The sequence below is a fragment of the Apostichopus japonicus genome, chromosome 15 (assembly GCF_037975245.1).
Source record: "Apostichopus japonicus isolate 1M-3 chromosome 15, ASM3797524v1, whole genome shotgun sequence".
Classification (NCBI taxonomy): Eukaryota; Metazoa; Echinodermata; class Holothuroidea; order Aspidochirotida; family Stichopodidae; genus Apostichopus; species Apostichopus japonicus.
In genome coordinates, this window is record NC_092575.1 from 25,519,226 (window position 1) to 25,542,164 (window position 22,939).

The 22,939-nt window shown below is 37.1% G+C and overlaps 2 protein-coding genes across 3 annotated transcripts; one reads left to right on the forward strand and one right to left on the reverse strand.

Moving 5' to 3' along the window:
- Window positions 1–552: 552 nt before the first annotated feature.
- Window positions 553–17,020, forward strand: LOC139980543 (metabotropic glutamate receptor 3-like). Of its 2 annotated transcripts, XM_071992263.1 has the most exons (7): window positions 553–772; window positions 1,464–1,959; window positions 2,648–3,229; window positions 4,258–4,563; window positions 5,856–6,861; window positions 9,098–9,163; window positions 11,075–17,020. In XM_071992263.1, exons 1-6 carry the CDS (start codon window positions 768–770, stop codon window positions 9,151–9,153), a joined length of 2,451 nt encoding a protein of 816 aa, XP_071848364.1. In that variant the 5' UTR covers window positions 553–767; the 3' UTR covers window positions 9,154–9,163; window positions 11,075–17,020. The 2 variants fall into 2 exon arrangements, with proteins under 2 accessions (XP_071848364.1, XP_071848365.1); XM_071992264.1 differs by lacking the exon at window positions 9,098–9,163 and having other exon boundaries at window positions 565–772.
- LOC139980544 (selenoprotein M-like) lies at window positions 14,281–20,994 on the reverse strand. Its single transcript, XM_071992265.1, has 4 exons — window positions 20,801–20,994; window positions 19,982–20,052; window positions 18,371–18,449; window positions 14,281–17,818 (listed from the first exon to the last, which is right to left on the reverse strand). The coding sequence occupies exons 1-4, from the start codon at window positions 20,891–20,893 to the stop codon at window positions 17,657–17,659; spliced, it is 405 nt and encodes a 134-aa protein (XP_071848366.1). The 5' UTR covers window positions 20,894–20,994; the 3' UTR covers window positions 14,281–17,656.
- Window positions 20,995–22,939: the final 1,945 nt, after the last annotated feature.

A 22,939-nucleotide genomic window follows, 5' to 3' on the forward strand; every position in this document is an offset into this window, starting at 1 on the left:
AAGAGGATAAATATAATTTTACCATAGCTCCCTTGGTTAGTTCAAAGTCTATCCAATATATATATATGAATATTTCATGAGCTGGGTCATGACATTGTCAAATTCACAACCAATTGCAAATAAAATATTATCCTTATTAGCATAAGTTATGTTGAAACAATATTCTTGTTTTTAGTGTTACCGATATATTTTCTTTGGATTTACATGATTTTGAATAGCTATATAATTGTTTTATGTAAGTCCACTTCATTCATTGTTAGTTTACTAAATTAACTTGATTTATTTGATATACAGTCACCTATATGTATACTCTCAATGTTACAAGTTTATAGTATATATAGCCTATATTGTGTCATGGGTTGACGATAGTCCTTAGAGGGAGGAAAAATCCCTTTTAACTTCGATGATAAGGTGTGTAGCCTTGTTGGTCTATAGTTGTGTATTCACCCGCAACTTAGGATAGTTAACGGTGCGTGGTACCGAATTCTTTGTAATATTATGGTAATTTTTTCCCTTCCTAACAAAAGGCTACATATGAATAGTCTCAGTCAGTGCGAAATTAACAATGAACTTGACTTATTCTTGTATATGACTAACATTGTATAGGTTTGTGAGTAAGCGTGACGCGATGGTACTGTGTTAGAGTCAACACTTCCATAAACTTGTGTAACGTATATACATTGAAGATAGTTGCAAAGTGGACCGTTCATTGGAACAGGTAAAGGATACACACACACAAACACCTGATTCTAATGTTACGCTAAGTAATGAGGTAAGATTTGGTTTTTCTCTTTGGTTAATTTTGGAGCCAGTTAAACTATATAAGGTAAAAATTCACTGTTAATGGTACCAATTATTTTAAAGCTTCGGTGAATCTTTACACAAAGGTATAGGACTATATACATGTGATGGTATGTATGATGTATACATATAGGCCTATGTATGTGAAGGTATGTTATATACTTGGGTGAAGGTCAAAGGAAATTACTCGGTTTAGACTTTTGCCTGCCGTGAGTGAATAATCTGCGTAAATGTTGCAATGAAATGATTCTCTTTGCTTTTTCTTCAGTATTATGTAGACACTGCATCATTACATTACCTAATTATGTAGGCTATACAATAACGTGGGAAAATTTACACCGTCATACAGGGCACACCTGTATAAGTCTATTTATGAAGATTTATTGTTCCTATGATACACTATGGTTTGCGAAAGGTTGTAATGCACTAACACATTGATATAGTTTGAAGGGCACCTGACACGTATTGTAATAGGCATGCATAGTTCACGAAGCTACAAATATAAATTCCATATTAGTTATAAAAATTTACTATAATTTTGATATCGATTGCGACTTTTGACTAGTTATCTGAATTATATATTGTATATAGTTCTTATATCTCTTTTATTATCACTTTTTCTCTCCTTTGTTTCGTTCTCGCTTTTTTTTTTTATCTTTTAGCAAAATGTTTTCATCGGGAAGGATTTCATCGGTTTTCCTGCTTAGTCTCTCTTTTCAATTCATTACGTTTTTTGGACGTTGCACTGCCGATCACATTGATGTGTCCCCAATAATTCGCATCCCTGGCGAGGTAGACATTCTAGCAGTGGTTAACTACAGAGAGAATGTAGATGGTTTAGAATGCACCGGTCCATTTAATCACCGGGTACCGTACGACATAGAAGCGCTAAAGTTTGCCATAGGTCAGGCGGATAATTTGTTTGGTCTTAAGTCAGTCGGTTTAACGGTTGTGGACGCATGCGCCAATCCCGTTGTCGCACTCCGAGAAGTATCGCGTGCAATATCGGGCACTTACGACATGTCAGCCAACGATACCGATACCGATACCGGGCTAGCACGAACCGGTCCAACCGTCGGTATTCTTGTTCCCGGTTCAGAAGACCATGTATCGGGCGTTATTGTTGAACATATTTCTGATAAGTTGGGGATAACTACAGTAAGTTTATCTTGTAAACTTTTTGACTGACAATGCCGAGTGGCCAAGCTATTTTGCATAAATTATGGCAGTATGGAAGACGAGAGAATTGCTATTACATCTAGACGGATACGGTGTTCGCTTACACAGTTACTATATGTTTCGTAAACTTGATGAAGGGAAAACATAAGATCAGTTTAAATAAAAAAATATGTAGAAACAATGTACATACAAGATGAATCTTAAAATGATCTTTTCATTGAAAACGTTGTGAATGTGTACATCTTGTAAAAGATGTTAGCAATGTTTTCCGCAATCTAAAATTTAGCTCGTCTCAGATGATTTATTTGTCTAAACCATGGAGCTATGTGAGTAAGGAAACGGTCCCAATAATATCAATACATCCGAATATTGTTCGACTGAAATTTGGATGATTCATGGGGAGAAAATGCTAAGAATCCTTTTAAAATTTTCACTCAAGTTCCTTAATACAGATTGTTTTCCATATAACTACTATATAAATATATGAAACTACTGAAAGTGGACTTGAGGTAAACTGACAGATATTTTCAAAGTTGTTATGTATTTTTGTGGCATTATGTGCTTTTAATGTATACCGGTAACGATCAGGTGATGGGATGGGCACTATATCGACTCCTTAAGTTTGACAGACTTTGTTGAATGCTCTTCTTCCATTTTCCTGCTACAGATTGGGTACTTGCCGACTGAAGAGGAAAACGAAGATGATGACGTCACTTCCGGTGATGACACTGTTGCTATGGACGACGTCAATGGTAGCAAAAAAATTCATTTCCTGACGTCCGCTGTTCCTTTGTCCTCCGAAGCATTCGTATTATCTTCGATCTTAGAACAATCGAATTGGTTCAACGTAGGTTTGTTTTATTCGGGGTATGAAAATGGTCCATCCAGGAGAGATGCATTCCTTGAAAGTGCAGGAAATGTCGGCATATGTGTATCATATCAGCAAAGCATTCCTCGCGGGCTGACTCAAGCAATGGCGGACAGTTTTCTGGCAAGTGTCGCAGACCAGGATATTCAGGTGCTAGTTTGGATTGTCTCACCAGAAGAGATTACAATACTTCTGAGAGCAGCGAGATTGAGGAGTGAACAATTCAGTCACGTGGGATCGTCTGATTGGAATATGGCACTAACAGACGACATACTAAGTGAATCGCTACTGGCGGAGGCTGAAAGTACTATCTTTATCGATGACGTAACATATGATTCAAATCCATCCTTTGAAGAATATTTCCTTCGGCTTGATCTGAATGTAAGTTAAAATAAATGGAAGCTTGCCATATTGAAAAGATAAAGCATATATACTATTTGATTTAAAACAACGCCTCATTCATGTTTGTATATACTTGGTCATGATATATACTTAAAACTTTGATTTCCAAAAAGAAAAATGTAATTCAGTGTAATCCAATTCCATCATATAACGTCACATTATCTTTTAGCTCATACCATACCATACCTTTACATGACCGTCCAACCATATTACATCATCTCTTATCCCATACCATATTATCCCAGTATTATGCTATACCATCCCAACTTTATCCCCCCACGATACCCCTTTGGATGTCAGAGTTGGCCACGAACCCCCAACTTATCGAGACACGATATGAGTCATTATTATACTATAATACGCATAACTGGCTTCGTAAAAAATCAGGTTCATAGTGTAATATTGCAGAATTTGTCGATAGGTATGACTTTTGTACATTACTAAACTATATGATATATCAGATTTTAGTTCAACAAATAGTACTCTAGTTTTGACTTTCAGACACGTCTCACGAACCCCCTGGGATTGACTCACACACCCCGGGGGGTTCATTCACCCCAGTTAGGGAACCCCATCATTAAAGTATTACTGGTACATGACATTCAGCATTCTGCAATCAGAGGTTTCTTCCACATGTGTTTAGTCCCATGACACTTGTCGGATAACATTTCCTTCTGACGTGATTTAATTTCTTTTGTTATTGTGTTCTCTTGAGCGAACTACTTGTGTCAATCTCTCTCTGGAAGAAATAAAAATAATATTAAGTGAAAGAGATACACAATAGACGTCACATGTTATTGCCGAGAACTGTTCATGTCTTCCCCATTCAACTAAAGTTGTTGTTTATATAAGTTAAAACTATACTTTTCACGCAAAGATAGTTAATCATGCATATTAATTAGCGATTCCATACGATTTCTGACATTTTTGTCGGCCAGATAATTCCATATATAGTATGATTCACTGAAAAGCTCCAAAACGCCATTTTGTTTTCATTTCATTCCCAGGACGCTATTGATACAAACCCGTGGTTGCAGAGAACTCTTATGGAGGATGGTAACAGGACGGATGACACATTTATTGCGTCACATACGTCGAGCTTGATCCGAGCTGTGGAATGGATTTCTCTGGGTATCAACAATACTTTAAGCAGATTTTGTAATGGTAATGCCACGAAAGATTGTCTGCAACTTTTTCTACAACGTTTACCAAACAGGAACGTCTATGATGGAATTGTGAATTCATCTCAGAACGGGGAAGAGATCAGTAAAACTTATGGAGTTCTTGTGATAGATTCTGGCAACGCAGTGGAGGTAAAGCTATATAGAAGTTTTTCATAAACCGAAATAATGTATTTACCAAATAATAACTTAAATGTGTCAAAATAACATTAATGTATTGCGCACAGAACCAGCTATTAGAACCTCTATATTACATTTGCACGAGTTTTTAGATCACAATTTGCACGCTTACGTTCGTCTTGCATTGAAATAAATGTTAAACATTTCATCTTTACTATAGCTAGCTTCTTATATACATTTTTGCATATGGCGAACTCAATAGTAATAGGCCTACTAACCGACACACAAATCCAGATGGACCATCGTTGATTGTTATAAAGCCGGCCCCATATATAAGCCTCGACTTAACTGGTCGTTCGCAACGTACATAATCTCGGACGGTCGGGCAGATCGCGTTTGCCTGCGGTTACCACTAATGAAGATCCACCCAGTGTTCGGGTCGAGTCGCGTCGTCGGCAATTAATTGATGATATCACAAAATAATTGGTGATACCATCAAATGCTTTAATAATATCAGCATTTAATAGCTGATATCAGCAAATTAATGGTGATATCATCAAATATTGAATAAAAAGTAAAACGGCTTGCCATAGGGTCGTCACAACATAGTAGCGTTTACCCAACAAGCAGCCGGCGACGATCGTGTTGTGTGTGGCGGTTTACGATAACAACTGTAAAGACAGTCTCAACATCTGTGACCAATCACGGGTAGTCATTTTGCCTGTGATCTAAACGAGCACCGATCGTTAGTTTGACAGCAAACAGCTCAGTCCAGCACTAAATCAGTCCTTCAGTTTGCTATAGTCAGTTGTGATTTTACAAAGAAACATTATTAACCAACTGCGGCTATTTTGTAACATAAAACATGGCAAATGTACTAATCACACTTTTAAACATAAATATATATATTTATTTATTTGCAATATCCATATATTGATAATTGATAGTATTGATATAATGAAAATATATTCATTTGCCTTTGTCGTTTACCTCCATTGCATTTATATAATATATATATGTATATATATATATATATATATATATATATATATATATATATATATACATATATATATATATATATATATATATATATATATATATATATATATATATATATATATATATATATTTATTTATTTGCACAATATCCATATATTTGAGCTAATCTATATTCATGAGCCATTATTTGAAATATAATTTGAAAATGGCAGTCTCTCTTGATTATCATCAAGGTATGATTCGTTCGTTTTGCTGCATTTTATAGCTTCTTTTACCTTTTGTGTCATTTCTTCCTCAATCAGGTTGGCACCGTTACCACGGGAACCACGAATTCCGAAGATCTTGATCAGCTCGTTGTGGAGAATGCAGTTTACAGAGATGACAACTGTCTTTGTTTCAGTAGTGGGTATAAACTAAGGGAATCGGAGTCCGTTACCGTCTGGACACACAACTTTGAGGATCCATGGATTCCCGCCATTTTTGCAGTATCTCTCGTCTTTGGACTTTTTGCATTAGTACTTGTGGTCATTCTGCTACTTCTGCGCCGGTATCCCGTAACCCAAAAATCATCATTAGTAGCAAATATTCTGCTGTTAATTGGTATAATGTTGATGTACTGCGCAAATATATTCTATACGAGAGTCCCCACTAACCTCGTGTGTGGTTTTCGACAATTCGGTACAGCTTTTATCTACGCTTGGGTCTTCGCAGCTCTCCTCGTGAAATGCTTAGCAACCTTCATAACTCTGGACCGTAAAAGTGGATATGACACTACTGATAATGCGGAAAAGAAAAACAAGCTAGGACCTTGGTCTCAGTTTTGGGCTTTTGTAGTCTTTCTCATTCCCCAAATCGCTCTTTCGGTTCAGTGGATTGTTATCTCCTCTCCACGTGTGACGTCAATGCCTGACACCTGCAATGAACTGTTATGTGATGTCTCTAACCGTAATATCGTTTTGTCTATGATCTATGTTTTTGTTTTGGTTCTTCTGACTTTGGTGTTTTCAGTACTTCGTCTTAGAGATCCCAGAATAGTGCATGAATCCAGGTCGTTGTTCCTTAGCAGCCTATCCAGTATCCTCTTAATGGTCGCTTGGATGATCTGCTTCGTCAATGCAGACACGATATATCAAATACCGTGTATCTGTGTCGGTATAACCGCCAATGCTACCGTGATATTGTTGTCGTGTTTTTGTCCAGTATGTTGCATTATTACGTACGGCAAAGGAACGAAGAAACCAGAGGAAGAAGACGACAAACCTGACGATGGTGCTGATCACGGGGACGATATCGCGTATGTTAATCCAGGTAAATCAAATAACCTTTAAACTGAATGCTAATTCGGTATTTAATGATGATGATGATGATGATGATGATGATGATGATGATGATGATGATGATGATGATGATGATGATGATGATGATGATGATGATGATGATGATGATGATGATGATGATGATGATGATGATGATGATGATGATGATGGAAGGCGGGATAGGCCCAAAGGGGCTTATGGGGTTCAACTCTCACGTCGTGTGGCTTCCAATTCAACATTTTAATTCAAATTTGGGATCTTTTTTAATTTAGAAAGTCATTTCAGATGGGAGAACCGTAGGTTCCTCTTGTATGAATAACCCACCTTACTATGACCCCGGCCGTATTTTTTAGGTTTATAGAACAATAGCCCCAAGTTTGAACTGATAATCCAAGTTTATCGGCGATAAACCTGGACTTTCGAGCGATAAATTTGGTTTTCGACGAATAATCCATGATGTTTTCTACCGATATTCCCATTGTTTCTTTTATTATATTAATAATCCAAGTTCATGGGTGATAATCAAGGTTTCCAAACCAATAATTCTGTTCTATCGCTAAAAATATTGGATTAACGACCGGAATCCGAACTTGGATTAACAAGCCGCAATATACCTGGATTATCAGTAAATATCCCAGGTTTATCGATTGATAACTCAGGAGTTTCGAACGATTAGTCAGGAATATCTTATTATTGTATAATTGGCTTGTCTTTCATGTGTTTTCTCTGGACACGCCACCGCTATACATTGGCACAAAGATGTCTAACCTCACAATTAAATTTAATTTAATGACATGACACAACGTCGTTGAAGTGAACGTGCTGCATCATGTTAACGTATATATATATATATATATATATATATATATATATATATATATATATATATATATATATATATACCAATGGACATAGAGCACTCTGCGCCAAGATAGACGCCAACCTACTCTCTCTCTCTCTCTATATATATATATATATATATATATACATATATATATATACATATATATATATACATATATATATATATATATATATATATATATATATATATATATATATATATATCGCAGGGTGGGACGGTTGTGGTGTGGGAGGCCGTTCGGGATATTTACAGCCTAGTATATATCATCTATGAAGACGAGATAGACAAAATCAAAATCAAATAAAACTGTTAGCAAACTGCTTATCCACTAGCGAGCCTGTGTAATAGAATGTGTAAAAGTAAGTTGGCCTGACGCTTCGATCCTAGCAGGATCTTCTTCAGAGGCTAAAATAGCCTCTGAGGAAGATCCTGCTAGGTTCGAAACGTCAGGCTCACTTACTTTTACACAAGACGAGACAGATTCAAAACTTGACCAGTTTTGTGACATTAATTTTGCAGTCGCACAATTCAATTATATTTCCCCGTGTATATATCTATAACAAAAGAGATTGCAACTGGATGAAAATGGTATAAGGACACTGACTCGTCGTTTATACGCCGTAATTTCAAAACTGGCGAAAGATAGCTCGCAAAGACCAGAGGGCAAAAACTCAGTGAGGTTTGGAGCCCTTCCAATGGCGACATTTGTAGGTGTCCAATAAGACGACTGTAAGCAGGCACTTTGACAATCTTGTAACAGTAACGATTTTAGTGAAGCAATTTCATCCAATATAACTTGTGTATGGTCTCAAGTTAACTCATGCATGGATTATGACTGAGGTACGGTATATGAAGCTAGCAGTCAGTAATTTGATAGTGAAAAGATCCAACTGAAATGCAACGAGATATATAGAACATCCCTGGCAACGAGGTTAGGATAGGAGCCTGGAAGGATGGTGGTAGCATACTGCCCTTACCCCGCTGTGTATGATCAAATGACTGCATACTTTTTCAAATAACTGAAACTCTGATCTGCCACAATTTACCTTTCCTGATACGCACGCAAAACATTTGAACTTTAAATATTATGTATTAATCGGCGTCGAATCCCATTCCACTCTATACCAGCCCTCTGAGGTGTGAGTTATGGTGGTGAGGCGCATAAACTTAATCAATGATTTCGTCACATTTTTCGGCTGATTTGTTGAAAGGATGTAGTTTAGTGGAAACCGAACATAAAACAAAATCTAACAAAGTTGAGGCTCTATATCACCTTAGCAACTTTTCATATATATGCCTCAGTCATTTGTAGTAACGTCACTACTGATACCGCCGAATACTCAGTAATATTTCTCCTTTGCAGCTTTTGCGTCACCAACAGAAATACTTGACGAGGGAGAACAGAATAACAGCTCTTAAGAAAAAAGAAGTAAAAACGATGCAGTTTATAGTCCACAGGGGCATGTTTCTCAAGCTGCGGGGGAATGTGTATTGCTAGTACACATAGTGTAGGCTTGATTTCATGCAGGGCTGCATGTCGTATGTTTCTTCCTTTAACCTCTAACCAACTTTCCAAAGAGTATAATAAAGGAGAAACAACCCCAACCATTATCTTTACTTACTAGCAAATCCCTGCTTAATTATTAGTTTTAGAAAAGCCTAAAAAAAAGAGAGGGGAGTTTAGCTTAGCCTCCATGGTGTAGCCTCTCTAACTTACAAATTATTCCAATATTCATCCTTGCATAATACAAAAAGCGTTGTACTGTTACCTGGTAACTAACGAAGGGCTTCAATAAGCGATATCTCCACCCCCCCCCCTTCCCTTGTCATAGAATCCAACGTGACCTTCCACAACCAGAGTTTACAAATAGGAAACCTAATTTCATTACTTGTTCAAAGACTTATAGCAAACTTGAACATATAGCTGTTTGGCAGTTTCATATCTTGATCATCGCACCATCGATATATAGCCTATTTATAAATCTCTTCTCTATAGTAAGAAGTAACGAATGGTGTATGTGTAAACACCTTGAGCCAAGGGAAGTAGGAAACTGCTTCTTCTTCTTTGTTTAATACATGGATTATGAAATAACAACGCTTAGATCAGTTAAGGGACTGTCACTGATTATTATTCGCCTTCCCGTGTCTGTTTTCTTCCCACCATTAACTGATTATCTTCATTAACCATAGTTTCTATTTAACTAAACCGCGTACCCGACTCACTTTTGTCTTAATCTGTGATGGTCTGTTGCTATAGTTTCTAATAATTGGTGGTAGATTTGCTGGAGCAATAGCTGGGACCGATTTCGGTTAGTTTTAAACTACAGCCCCATCATCTTTCTTTAGATACATTGTAAGTAGTATGTTGTATTAGGTTAAATGAAAAGAAAAGTTGAGGGGTGGGTTGGGGTGGGGTGTGTGGAGGAGAAAAGACGAACGTTATATTTTTAACGTGACCTGATATTTTATTAGAAATGTTAAGACCATAAAACTCTACGCCTATCATTTTAAGTTCTTTTACTGGAAATAAATCATTACCCTCTAGTAATTATTTTCAAACATTACTAAGGAATTGAAGAAAGTATATAGGCCTATATGAAAAGTCTGAGTCTGAAAAAAGGGTGAGAGGCCAGGAGCTTAATGTACACAGCACCTTGCGTTTTTAGGTGATCAAGAGGATGTGTAAACCATCTCCCACTGTCCGATATAGTGTAGGCTCCCACTTTGCGCTATAGTGTAGGCTCCCACATTGCGCTATAGTGTAGGCTCTCACATTGCGAAATAGTGTAGGCTCCCACATTGCGCTATAGTGTAGGCTCCCACATTGCGCTATAGTGTAGACTCTCACATTGCGAAATAGTGTAGGCTCCCACATTGCGCTATAGTGTAGGCTCCCACATTGCGCTATAGTGTAGGCTCCCACATTGCGCTATAGTGTAGACTCTCACATTGCGAAATAGTATAGGCTCCCACATTGCGATATAGTATAGGCTCCAACATTGCGTTATAGTGTAGGCTCCCACATTGCGCTATAGTGTAAGCTCCCACATTGCGATATAGTGTAGGCGCGCTTCGCTGGCTTTATAGGCACTTGTTACAATCCTTGGCTACAGCCCCCCCCCCCCCCACCCGATAAGTTAAGTCGTTGCCCCACAGTAGGCCTATAGGCCAATCATAACACATGCAACCAATTTGTTAATAAGGTCAGTCTCTGCTCTCTGTATAATCTTTTCGGACTGAATATGCTCTGGTCCAATCCTTGGCCATTGACGTTAATAATTATAGTTTTAATTTATTAGCTATTACTTGAATATTGGCTTTCTTTTGTTTTTCATTCCAGCTTTCCTCAACACCATGGATGAAGCAACCCATCTCTGATTGGTCCAAATTTGATAAACTACAGGTTTAAGTTTATTCACGTACGGCAGATTGATCTACGTGCGTGGCCCGTTATACACTGCAAGGTTGCTCTTTACATGATAAAGAACATAGTACAATGGTCCCAATCGTTCCAGACTGTGTAATGTAAACGATTTTCCAACTATTTCAAAAGACTTTTTTTTAATGTATAGTATGCATTTTTTTAAAACGGGTCGAATTTCAATGTTTAGTACTGTCTTTTATATGTAAATATATGATAATTATAAACGGTGACGCTCGTCTGATGGTAAAAATAGAATAATTGAGGTTTAAAAAGGTTTCTTAAGAAACACAAATTTGTACAATAACTTTCATTTCCGATGGACCTTTTTGTCTTCTCCAAATTTCTGACACTAGACTAAAAAGGTAGGTTCTAAGGTGATTCCCCTTGGTGTTCACACATTGCTCATGCATATTCAGTGGCAGACATGGTCATTTGGAACAACTCGTTTAATTCTAAGTGAATGAGATCTCCATGACAATATAAAAGAAATGGAGTTGATTTAATGTGGCAATTTACCAACTTTGGAGTTATTGTTAGCGAAAACGTCAATTAGGTTAGTAACCAGTCTCGACGAACACGTTAGTCCAAGCTAGAAGAACATGTTTCTGGCCAAGCTGCTATAGCATTAGGATTATCTTGCTCTATTTGAGTAGGCAGCTACGAACTAAGAACAGCCACAATAGACCGCGTGTACAAAAAGTTAACGCTTCGACCCCGTCCCCACAAATTGACAGTGGTTTCAAGAACCGAGGGCAATTATTTTCACACAGCCCCTTTTGAAGTCTTCATTAGTATATTAAGCTTTTATGTGACCTCGGACCCCGCCCCCCCCCCCCTCCAGGCATACTCAGTGGAAAAGTGACTATATCCTAGCGATCTTGTTCTGTCTAGTACCTTGTATGAACAAAATGTCCCTGTGTACGAGGACGAATCAACATAATCCACTTTTAATCCGAATCCGGCCTTTAATCGAGACTCACCATACAGTCATGGTCGTGTTATATCGAGTGAGCCACATGGAGTCCCTTAGAAAGGGAATATAGCCTACACACCAAACATCGCCTTGGTAAAGCTAAAAGGTTGGTGACAATTCTATTCACTCTGCTCCGTTGTCAAATTACAGTTCATTGAAGCGAATACACACTACATATTTCTTAAATATTTAAGTTCAGGTTCCCACGCACACAGTATCCATTCATTATCGGGTGTTATTTGGTGTTTGCATTAGACGGCCTAGTCAAGGTAGACCTGACGGCTCTGCGTATTGACATTGTATGGACTTCATGGGCATGAGCTTTTAAAAGTTAGTTTCAATGCGGGCGGAGCCTTTTACGTGACGGTTCGTCGGCACCTTACAACACGGCTGAGTCGCTGTTCCATTCAGGAATGACGAAGAAGCACACTACGAATTGTAAATCGCTGTTAGTATATACATGGCAAAGGTTTATGGAAGTCTATTCTTTCTTTAATATGATTAGGTATTTTATTATATTCTTTAACTCATCTTTTTGGTATATAAATATTATACATATATATATTTATGTTTGTATGTGTGTATGTATTATAGATATAAAGATATAAATATATTGCATCATCTTTGATCTCTAGAGTAAGGCAAATATGTCACCAAAACAGAACTAGTATTATTCGATGCAGGTGACAAACGCATACAGTGGAATTACGACCTTCCATACCGGTTTCGAACCTCTGGACATACAATCAGCGTCCACAGCCTAGTGGTTAGGGTGTCCGCATATAAAGCGGGAGGCCCGGGTTCGAATCCTGGTGGAGGCTGGAAGTTTTTTCACTGTACTGGACTTTTAAACTCACAACGATTTCAATGATATATATATATATATGTATATATATATATATATATATACTTTTAAACTCACAACGATTTCAATGATATATATATATATGTATATATATATATAATGAGACTATTGGAACACTATTATTTGTTACTCAGAGTTTCACGCGTTGAGCGATCATCAGACAACTCTCTATATATATATAAAGGGGTGTATCTGTCGTTTTAAGCTTTTGAAGAAAAGAGAGAGAAACTGCTCGTAAATCTAACGCATCTTTTAATTATAAAATGGTAAAAAAAATGTAAATTGAATACATTTCCTTAGATCAAGATATGTCCACTCTGTTTTAATTTAATTTTGGATCTTGTATTTTTTGTAACTTGGATTTAATCCTGCAGTCCTCTGTGTACCAGGTTAGCCTTTCTCCCCACCTCTACCCTCCACTAATGACACTCCTATTTGCATTAACTTTTTAGGTGTGTTAGCGAGTGGCTGATTCGTAGCTTGCTATTATTACAGAAACGTTATAATTTGAATGACGCCTCAATGGTAGTTATTAGCCATTTTCGAACTATGCCCACAAACCCTCTCAACCCACATTTGATTTTACAATGATAAATATGACCTAAACTGTCCAGTATTTAACAAGACCATGTGAATTTTAGGCGAATTTGCAAAGATTTATTCTTTTGTAAACTGTCACAGATTCAACCCCAAAATGGCCTTTTGGCATGCACATAGCCGCGGCGGGGAAGGAAGGGTCACTCACCTCCGATCGTCTGTCAGGGGTAACTGCTTTGCCCAGGGTTTTTCTTCATTCAGCCATGGAAGAATTGGACGACAACTACAGGTGTACCCTCCCCTAACCACTCCTTGTTTTCAACACCACACAGACAATATATTAGCAAAACCTCCATACTGGGCTACTTATATGGACCTAATTTATAGTTCAAGAATGCCCTAGTACCCACCATTCAACATCTACAGTTCTATAAATTTGTTAATCTAGGGGATGATCCCGAAAATCCCCATACATGGGAGTCGGCTTCAATCACCCCACAGCAGCGCAACTCCTTCATAAAATACTTCATTCCAATCTGGCCCTCCCATAAACATTAAGGTCACTTTCTACATCAGTCAGGGCAAAGTTTGCATTATCCCAATCCCACCCCCCCCCCCACTCAAACACACTGCACCTTTGCAATCCTGTGCATGCCTTAAAGTCCACTGGGCACTTTGTGTAACTTGTAAATATATAGATATACAAACAGACAGAGAGAAACACCAGCTTTGAGCCACAAATGACCATTTTTGTATGCATTTTTTACCTTTTATTCATTTTGTGACAATCCTTGAGTAAACATAGTACTGAAACAACAAACGTGATACATTTACAACTTGAATGTTAAATCTATAGGTAGCTACCCTAGCATGGCAGGGAAAGAAATATACCAAAATTCAACCATTTACCTTTCTTGAAAACAGATTTAAGTAAACGGCATCATGGGGCTAGTATATAGCTACAAATAGTTTCAACTGTTGAAAATGTAAACCACACATTCAACTTATTCCTCTTATTGAATAAAATTAGTTAACCTATGGCCTAATACTAAACAAAACCGATAAAACAAAGTTAATGTAATGACATAAATTACTACATTTGCCTAAAAATATTCATTTTTCTGACACTCAAAACTGCTGATTGACAATCTACAATTACAAAACGGTATTTGTTTACTTGCATCGCGGTGGCACATATGTAAATAGCAACTTTATTAAAATATTATACAAGGCTTTACTTTCTTCCAGATAAGTTCAGACCAATTCCAAGCCAGAGATAAATTAAGAGTACCATGCGAAAGCACGCACAGGTATCTACGCTTTTGTCTTCAGATGATAAAGGAAAATTAAATATTCACATCATGGGTGCTTTGATTGGTTGTCCACCTTTCAAAGAATCGGACAATCAGGAGCAATTTTTAAGACTGATGCTCAGAGAGGAGCACAGAGGTATATATCGGATTAGAACTCAACAAGAGGTTGCACAAGTCTTTTATTCGTTGACACCAGAAGTTCATGGGGCAAGTGAAGAAAACAGCAGGCTTTTGTAGTGACAATGAGGTGCAAAAGCGTGCACAGGTATGTATGTTTTGTTTTCAGATGATAAGGAAATTAAATATTCACATCATGGGTGCTTTGATTGGTTGTCCACCTTTCAAAGAATCGGACAATCAGGAGCAATTTTTAAGACTGATGCTTAGAGAGGAGCACAGAGGTTTATATCGGATTAGAACTCAGCAAAAGGTTGCTTGTGTCTTTGGTTCGTTGACACAAGAAGTTTTCATGGGGCAATTAAAAAAAACAGCAGGCTTTTGTAGTGACAATGAGGTGCGGCAACAGATAGAAGAATTAACATAACAGAACATGGCTTAGGTTGCATATAACATTAGATAAAGCTGTACTTCCATTCTAAACACAGAACTGAAGAAGAAGACATCAAAGCAGTTTCACAAGCACTAATACAAGGAAAACTGAATCGTTTGATAAGGCACAAAATATTTTATCTCTTCATGGAAAAGGTGAAAACTACGAAGACGTTTGATCTGTTCCAAAAACAACAAAAATAATTGCCATTGGATACCCTGGTCACATTTGCAGGAAAAGAATAACCTTGCTAATAAACTTAATTTCCAGTTAGAATCAAGTACCCGTTCCATTAAGTAGTGGATTAACGTTCTACACCTTTGTAAGTACTACAGCATTTTTATCCCCCAAATTATTAGTCTAAATACTCATCTGGAATACCTTCCCACCTACCAGTTCTGTTTTTCATATGCTTTAACTCAGCCATACAGGACGCTTGCTAATAACACAGGTAGACTTTCTGCCCAAAGGATTGATGTATATGCAACATAAGGAAGTATGACATATATTAAGTAGCAAGTTATCTTTCATGGAATCCATGGATTAAGAAATTTGGCAACACTTAGCAAGTCGAGGACAGATAGCACAGGTCTTGAAACACAATTAAATTAACACAAGGAAGAAAATACTTGATATGGCATACTGTCAGTTAGCTCATACATCTTTGTAGTGTCAAAAGTAAACTTTTGTTTTTTTATTGCTACTGGTGTTTAGTTGTTCAGCTAATTCAACCACAAAAGTTTTTATCTGCCCTTGCATAACAGAGATAAGAGCACAAAAATTCCACATTTTAGAGAAGGGGGATATAATTTCCACATTTTAATGTCATGATTTGATATTCCTTAGTAACACTTGATTCTCAATTCCTACTGGTAGATTTGTTTTCTACTGCCAAAAAAAAATTCCTTCAATTTTAACCAAATAGTTTAACTTCATCCATCAGTAATGACTAGCGTTTAACATTGCTCAACGAGACTGCAAAGAAATAGAGAACAGAAAGAATAATCCCACAACCAGTAAGAAAGAGTAAAATTTCATGAAATGGAACCTTTGCCTTCCCATTAAGCAAATTGCTGCCATCTGTTCTCGGGGGTATCATCAACTTCACGCTAACCGACAAAGTGCTATTATGTGCTTCGTTGTAAACTTGGAGAAAAAACAGAAGTTCCAGCCCTGTCAACCTAAATCATCCATTTTGAACTGTGATAATGCTCCGACCCTGTCGACTTAAAATCATCCATTCTATTACGGCACTACCACATAGGCTTTGTCTACAAACTGTTGTTTACGATCACTCAGAGTTTGTAGACAGGAGCGGGACCATTCCTTCATTTGTTCTTGATTTAGGTTAACAGGAGCTTTATTCATACGGTGGTGATCACTGGGCAAAACGAGAAACTAACTGAAGAACTAGAGAATGTAGAGACCATATCTTAGGTAGGATCAAATGTATCGTCCTAATATGAAGTATGGCCGTCTGTGTCAGATGGTAAACTCTGAACAATGGAAGAAAGCCAGTCCCTAACTTTGATTTCCAAAATAGGAAAGGGATGAGTCAGACTATACAAACACTCAACCCATTATTATTATGATTTTTGTTCACTTGCATTGCTGTTAACTTGTACTTGTAATAAAATGGAGAGCCTCAAAAAATAAAACTGTCCACAGGGTTATTTGAAAATATCACATGTGTGTTTAAAGTAACATCAAATTTCATTTGAGTCTGACTAACAAATTTTGGTCCGCTACTGTAACCGATTTAAAAGTAAACGTTTGGTCTAGATACGTAGTGTTTCATGAGTGTGAAAAGTGACGGGCTTGCAATGCCTCCCATAGTAATAAAATCTGCTGCCCAGTGATCATCAACGCATGTCAAAACTAAATATATCATCTTACCCTTTGAAACATCATTCTTTGGGGCAAACATTTGCTCGCAACGCATGACTGACGGCAAAGGCACAACCCTAGTGGAAGCAGAGCAGTCACAATACAGTTATTGTCGATGGATTTGAGACGTCCAATGTTGTCTTAAAAGAACTGTATAGGCTGTCAGTGGTCAACTTAACTGGGTCAGTCGCAGTCTGACAAATATTTTCCCCAAAACCCATTCCGTATGCATGACAAACTTACGCATGATATATATATCCATTGTGAATAATGTTCCAAAGGGTACACAAACCTTCACCCAAGGTCACTAATTACATCTCATTGTCTGGTTATATATTGGGGACCACTGGTAGATAAGGTCCTGTTTCACTAATTACAACTCATCATCTGGTTTTATATTGGGGACCACTGGTAGATAAGGTCCTGTTTGGTATTCTTCAGGTACCTCACCCTCTCGCGATTCCTTCTTAAAGAAGCCCAAATTTGACAAGAACTCATTGCACTCCTCGCGATTTTTCTTAGCGAGATCAAATCTCTGTGGGACAAGTGGAAAAGAAATGCAAATACGCGGTAACATAGTGAATCATTATTACTTTTTCCTGCTGTGGGGGTTGTGGGCTGTGAACAGAATGCATGCATATAAGGAATTATTAGTTGACACTTACATTATCCTCTTTACCCTTGGAGTAAGACGACTGTGTTTTTAAGAAGAGGTCAAAACGTTCGGGGACAATTCAATTGAGCGAACAGTAATCATCAAAGATATAATAACAAACAGCACATAGAAAACAGCTGAGTCCATCTAATTCAACTACGTAATAAAATTAATATTCGATTTGTTAAGTTCAGCTAATTGCAGCACCGACGAGCGAAGCAGTCTGTGTATGTGTGTACCATCATCTATTCCATCAGTGACGAAACTCTCCAGGACCCTATAAACATCAGTACAATAACTTGTATATACTGCTACACACATATTAAACTACACAAGTCTATAGAAATTGAATGGCAGGCACTAGTCTACATCAACGGCCGTTAACTCTATTACAGAGATCCATAATATAATACTTCGAGTCAAGGAACTCACCTCAATTTCTTCCCCTTCTCCATCTAAAAGAACAAGGAATGGCGGTGCACCGGGCTTAGGTTTAAATTCTACATTATGACTGTATCAAGCATGTTAAGGACAAGATTGGTACAGTGCAAGTTAATTGATCATATTTTATGTTTTGATGAATATAAGGGCTTATGAAATTAAATTGCTTACCGACTATCCTCATATACTACAGTGGACACACAAGAAGAGAAAGAAGGCAAAAAGAAGAGAAAGAAAAGGGGGGGGGGAGAGAAAATAATAAAGAAAGTACAGTATGCCTGGAATCTCTAAAGAGTTATAGTACAATGTAAAACTTTCATTTGAGAGAAACCCTAAGACATGAAGTAACAAAGTTAAGTAATAAATTTAAATACATTTCACATGTAATATTAACTGAAGAAGTGAAAATTTTGTATAGTCTTGAAAACCATATATTTAATTTTCAAAGTGCATATACACCCCCACAAGCTACACAGAATCAGTGCAAGAACAAACAAACCTGAGTCAATACACACTATGTACTCATCACAGCATAGACTCAACCTAAATATCACATAAATTTATTTATGTAGACCTTCACATGTTTCCTGTCACGTTTCTACTACATAATCAATATGTTGGACTTTGTAATAGCAGTCTCTTTGTCGCTAGAGGTATTGTGAGTCACATGCAGTACCTGATAACCTTTATCATCAATTCAAATCCAATTTAATTCTCCCTCTGGGGTTGCCAATTCTTGATGAGCAAACTCTGGAGATACACTATCTTTATTGTGACATAGCCCCACTGTGCTTGAGACCTAGTGTAGCCAATTTATGGACAAATGCTTTCCTAGATCACCCCAAATGACACACCATGGCATTGGATATGATTTTGTTACAGCTCTTGATGTGTTATAAATTTTGTTCACTTTTTACAGAGTTTACTTTGGAGCTAAAACTGTTTCAGAACTATAAAAATAATTTTATTCTTCATTTTATACACTTTAAAACTGGTAAGTAGCTTTTTTTTTGTGACATAGATCTTAAATCATCCATGACAAAAGGCATTTGTTAGGCATTTAGGACCCAAATCTGTGATGTCACAGCCAACCCTTTGACAGTTGGCACCCTTATCACTTACTGATTTTTCAAGTACAAAATAACACAACATATGAATTCAAGTAGAAAATAGCAACTCATAAATGACACTACAAATTATACCCATGAGCACTTTCACTTAACTTGGAGACCATAGAGAAATGCAAGATATGAAAAGAAAGAGGCACAACTTCTCTAGTACCTGCTTGCTGTGGTTGCTTTTAGTCTTACTATAGCCTAGGTCTAGTGAACACAATATACATACAGTAGTAGCATCAATGGATCAACAAGCATGTATAAATCCATGATTTATCCAACAAGATGATTAATAATATTTCAACAGAATGGAATTACTTATAAGACAGTATTGACCTTCTCAACCCTACAGAAGAACTGGAACAATGAAGTCACAGGCCTACCACATTCTTTGGAATCTCTAATACATTTAGGTATTAAAAGCAATTGAGAATTGCAATAATATATCAAGTTATAAAATCTGGTTCATTAAGATTGTAAAGGATACAAAAAAGGGACATCCTTGAAGATGAAATCCTTCACCTCAGGAAGTTTATTTAAACGTCATCCACTGCAGCTCTGAAAGAAAACCAGGAAACCAATCAATGGATACTATGCAGGTTGCGGTTAGTTAGTAAAATCTGTCAGTTCTCCATATTTAACTTGGACGGTCAGACAAAGTTCTGCTTAATATCAGTGATGGTACATCATGGTAGTAAAAGGTGTGTATTTCTATTCGTATAGTTTATGTACCATCCAGTACTGGGCCCCAAATTTCATCATCACCAACAACATTTGAATATGAATCTAAGACTAGAGACTAACTCTTTGTGAGTTCCTCCTTGCAGGAGGATCTAAAATACTGTACATACATACATAAATCATCACAATAAAATTGCTGCTAACATTCACAGGGGTAGGCCCTACAGAATCCTAGAGGTTATGATCTTCTAAACTTTGTTTCCAGAGATGCTTACATAAATGAACATCATAGCAAAGCAAAGTGCTTTGACGATGGTAGTAAACTACAAGTTAGGTCTATGTACCTCACTAGTATGAAACCGGTAGGCTAGTTACATCGATTACCATGTTACTGTTACATGATTTAACTTTAATGTGGAATATTTATTCCTCTTCAAATAACTTGGTATATAGTCTATTTGCACCTACAATATGGCCTCGTTATACTACTGTAAGGTAGCATATGTTACTTTTGAAATCAAACCAAAGTCAGGCCTAACTTAGTCATTCTATGAATAACCGTTGTTACTGTTAGGTCCCTAGGGCAAGACAAGTTAGCTCAGTAGGCCTAAATATATATACCTACCTCTATTTTTGCACTCATAACGTCAGCAGCTTGAACAGAAATTGCTGTGCAGATGACTGCAAACAGCACGAGGAACACCTTTGTAGGTGTCATTGTTACTTCCAATTTTCGAGGTCTGAAGTATATACGTATGCTCGTCACAAATGTTAGATGAAGACTGATGCCAGAATGTCGTGTGCACGGTACAGCATTGTTTGGTGTGCATTTGTACATTAGGAATCGTGGTTTTAATTTCGCGAATCTACTTCACATAAACAAGATTCAGTTATCTAGTTATTTAGGACCCAGTACAGTTTTCCACTGGTATCTTTTTCCTTATTTTCATTTCAATTTATACCTAAAAATTAATTTGAAAAAACTAAATATATATGCATAAGTATTTAAAATTGGCATTTTAATGGTTATATTACAGATAAAAAATTGTAATTGCATTTCATCTTGTAAAGGATCCGTTTATTTATTTCACTGACACGTTGATCAATATCGATGGCGGTATTCGAATTCTTATATAAATAAAGATAACTATTGTATTTTGATCCTGGCTGATATACTTATAGGCAACAGTCGCCTGAAAACTTTTCACAAAATAATTATGATTGCAATATGGCCAAACAGCGGAGTAGAAAAATAATGGTAATCACTAAATCATGTAGTCGTAAATTGCGGTAAACTAGACAAGTGGGAGGCCTATAAACATTCTAACTGAATACATTAAATTTGCAGCCCAACATAAATTAGACGTCGGCGTCTTATGACAGCGAGCATATACACCATACTAATTACAGAGCGAGGTTGTGGGACAAAGAGTTGGGTAGGCTTATCAATGGTTTTACCTAAAGAACCTGAATTAACCATAGAGTTGGACTATACGTTTCTTAGCGATGGGTTTTAATTCGATGGATTTTTTCAAACAAAAGCACACCAAAAGAATGACCTTGATTTATCTGTCATATTGCTATATTTAAAAATAAGTTAAAATAAGTTTATGATATGACGTGTTGGCTATAATAATAATGACTTGGAAACTGAGTTTAATTTGTTGCAGCATGTGCGGATCCATGGGGGTTTATGCCTACATCGCCCTTTTCAACCCCACCCCTTTCCCCAAAACTGAAACTATGGTTTTAAGCACAACCGTGCTTCTAGACCTAATGATATATCTAAAAAGCATCATGCCTCATAATGCGAGTAAATTCACGTTTAACTTCAGGGTATAGGGGCCGGAGGACCCCCATGCAGACACACCTACATCCAGTCGGCTTCAACGAATCCAAGACCACACCTGGCCAACTTTTTAAACCACGCACCCACCCCCTGGTAACGGTGTATGAATGAGGGCGAAGGGAGGGGGTGGGGGTACGCGTGAATATTAGGTGTAGAGGAAATCGTGTCCCGCGCGTGCACGTGTGGATATGCGCTTCAGTTACACTGGAATAAACTTAATTATCAGAACGTTCTTGGTTGTGAATAAGTATCAGTTTAGTTATTTGTTCATTCGTTAATAAAACGCTTCCCCCAGAACAACAAAAAATTCAGCAAGTATCAACGTGGTAATGCCTGGTGATGACATAGCTTACAAGCTTACATTTATAAATCGAATTCATACTCCACTGTATGCTAACTTTGAGGATCTACAACTTCCTATCTACATAGGCATCATTCACAACATATAACCCCAAATCCTGAATCTGACTAATATATCAAAGGGTCATAGGCATGGTTTCGCTGTTCCTTATTATCGACCGCATCAAAATAATATGTTTATACCATGGCTTATGTTTCGTCTTAATTGCTTTGACATTGGATTGCATATAAAGTTGTAATATCAATACCCAAAATGTATTTATATGTTGTTAATGGATCCCAAGTTGTAGAAAATTGGATCGCAAAATTTTAAAGAAAACATTTCTTTGCCAGTGTCGATCATGAGCAGATAACACCACACCTTTTAGCTTAAAGTTCATATTGTTACAAAATACGTCAAATTCCAATGTTTCCTCGAAAATGAAACATTTTGTTATAGGAACTTGAAAACAAACTTCACAACGGTTCTAATATTTCTGTAGCCTATCCTTTCATTCAAGCAATATATGTATGTATTTGTTGCATTATAGCTTCTGTGTTCTATTCTTATAGAGG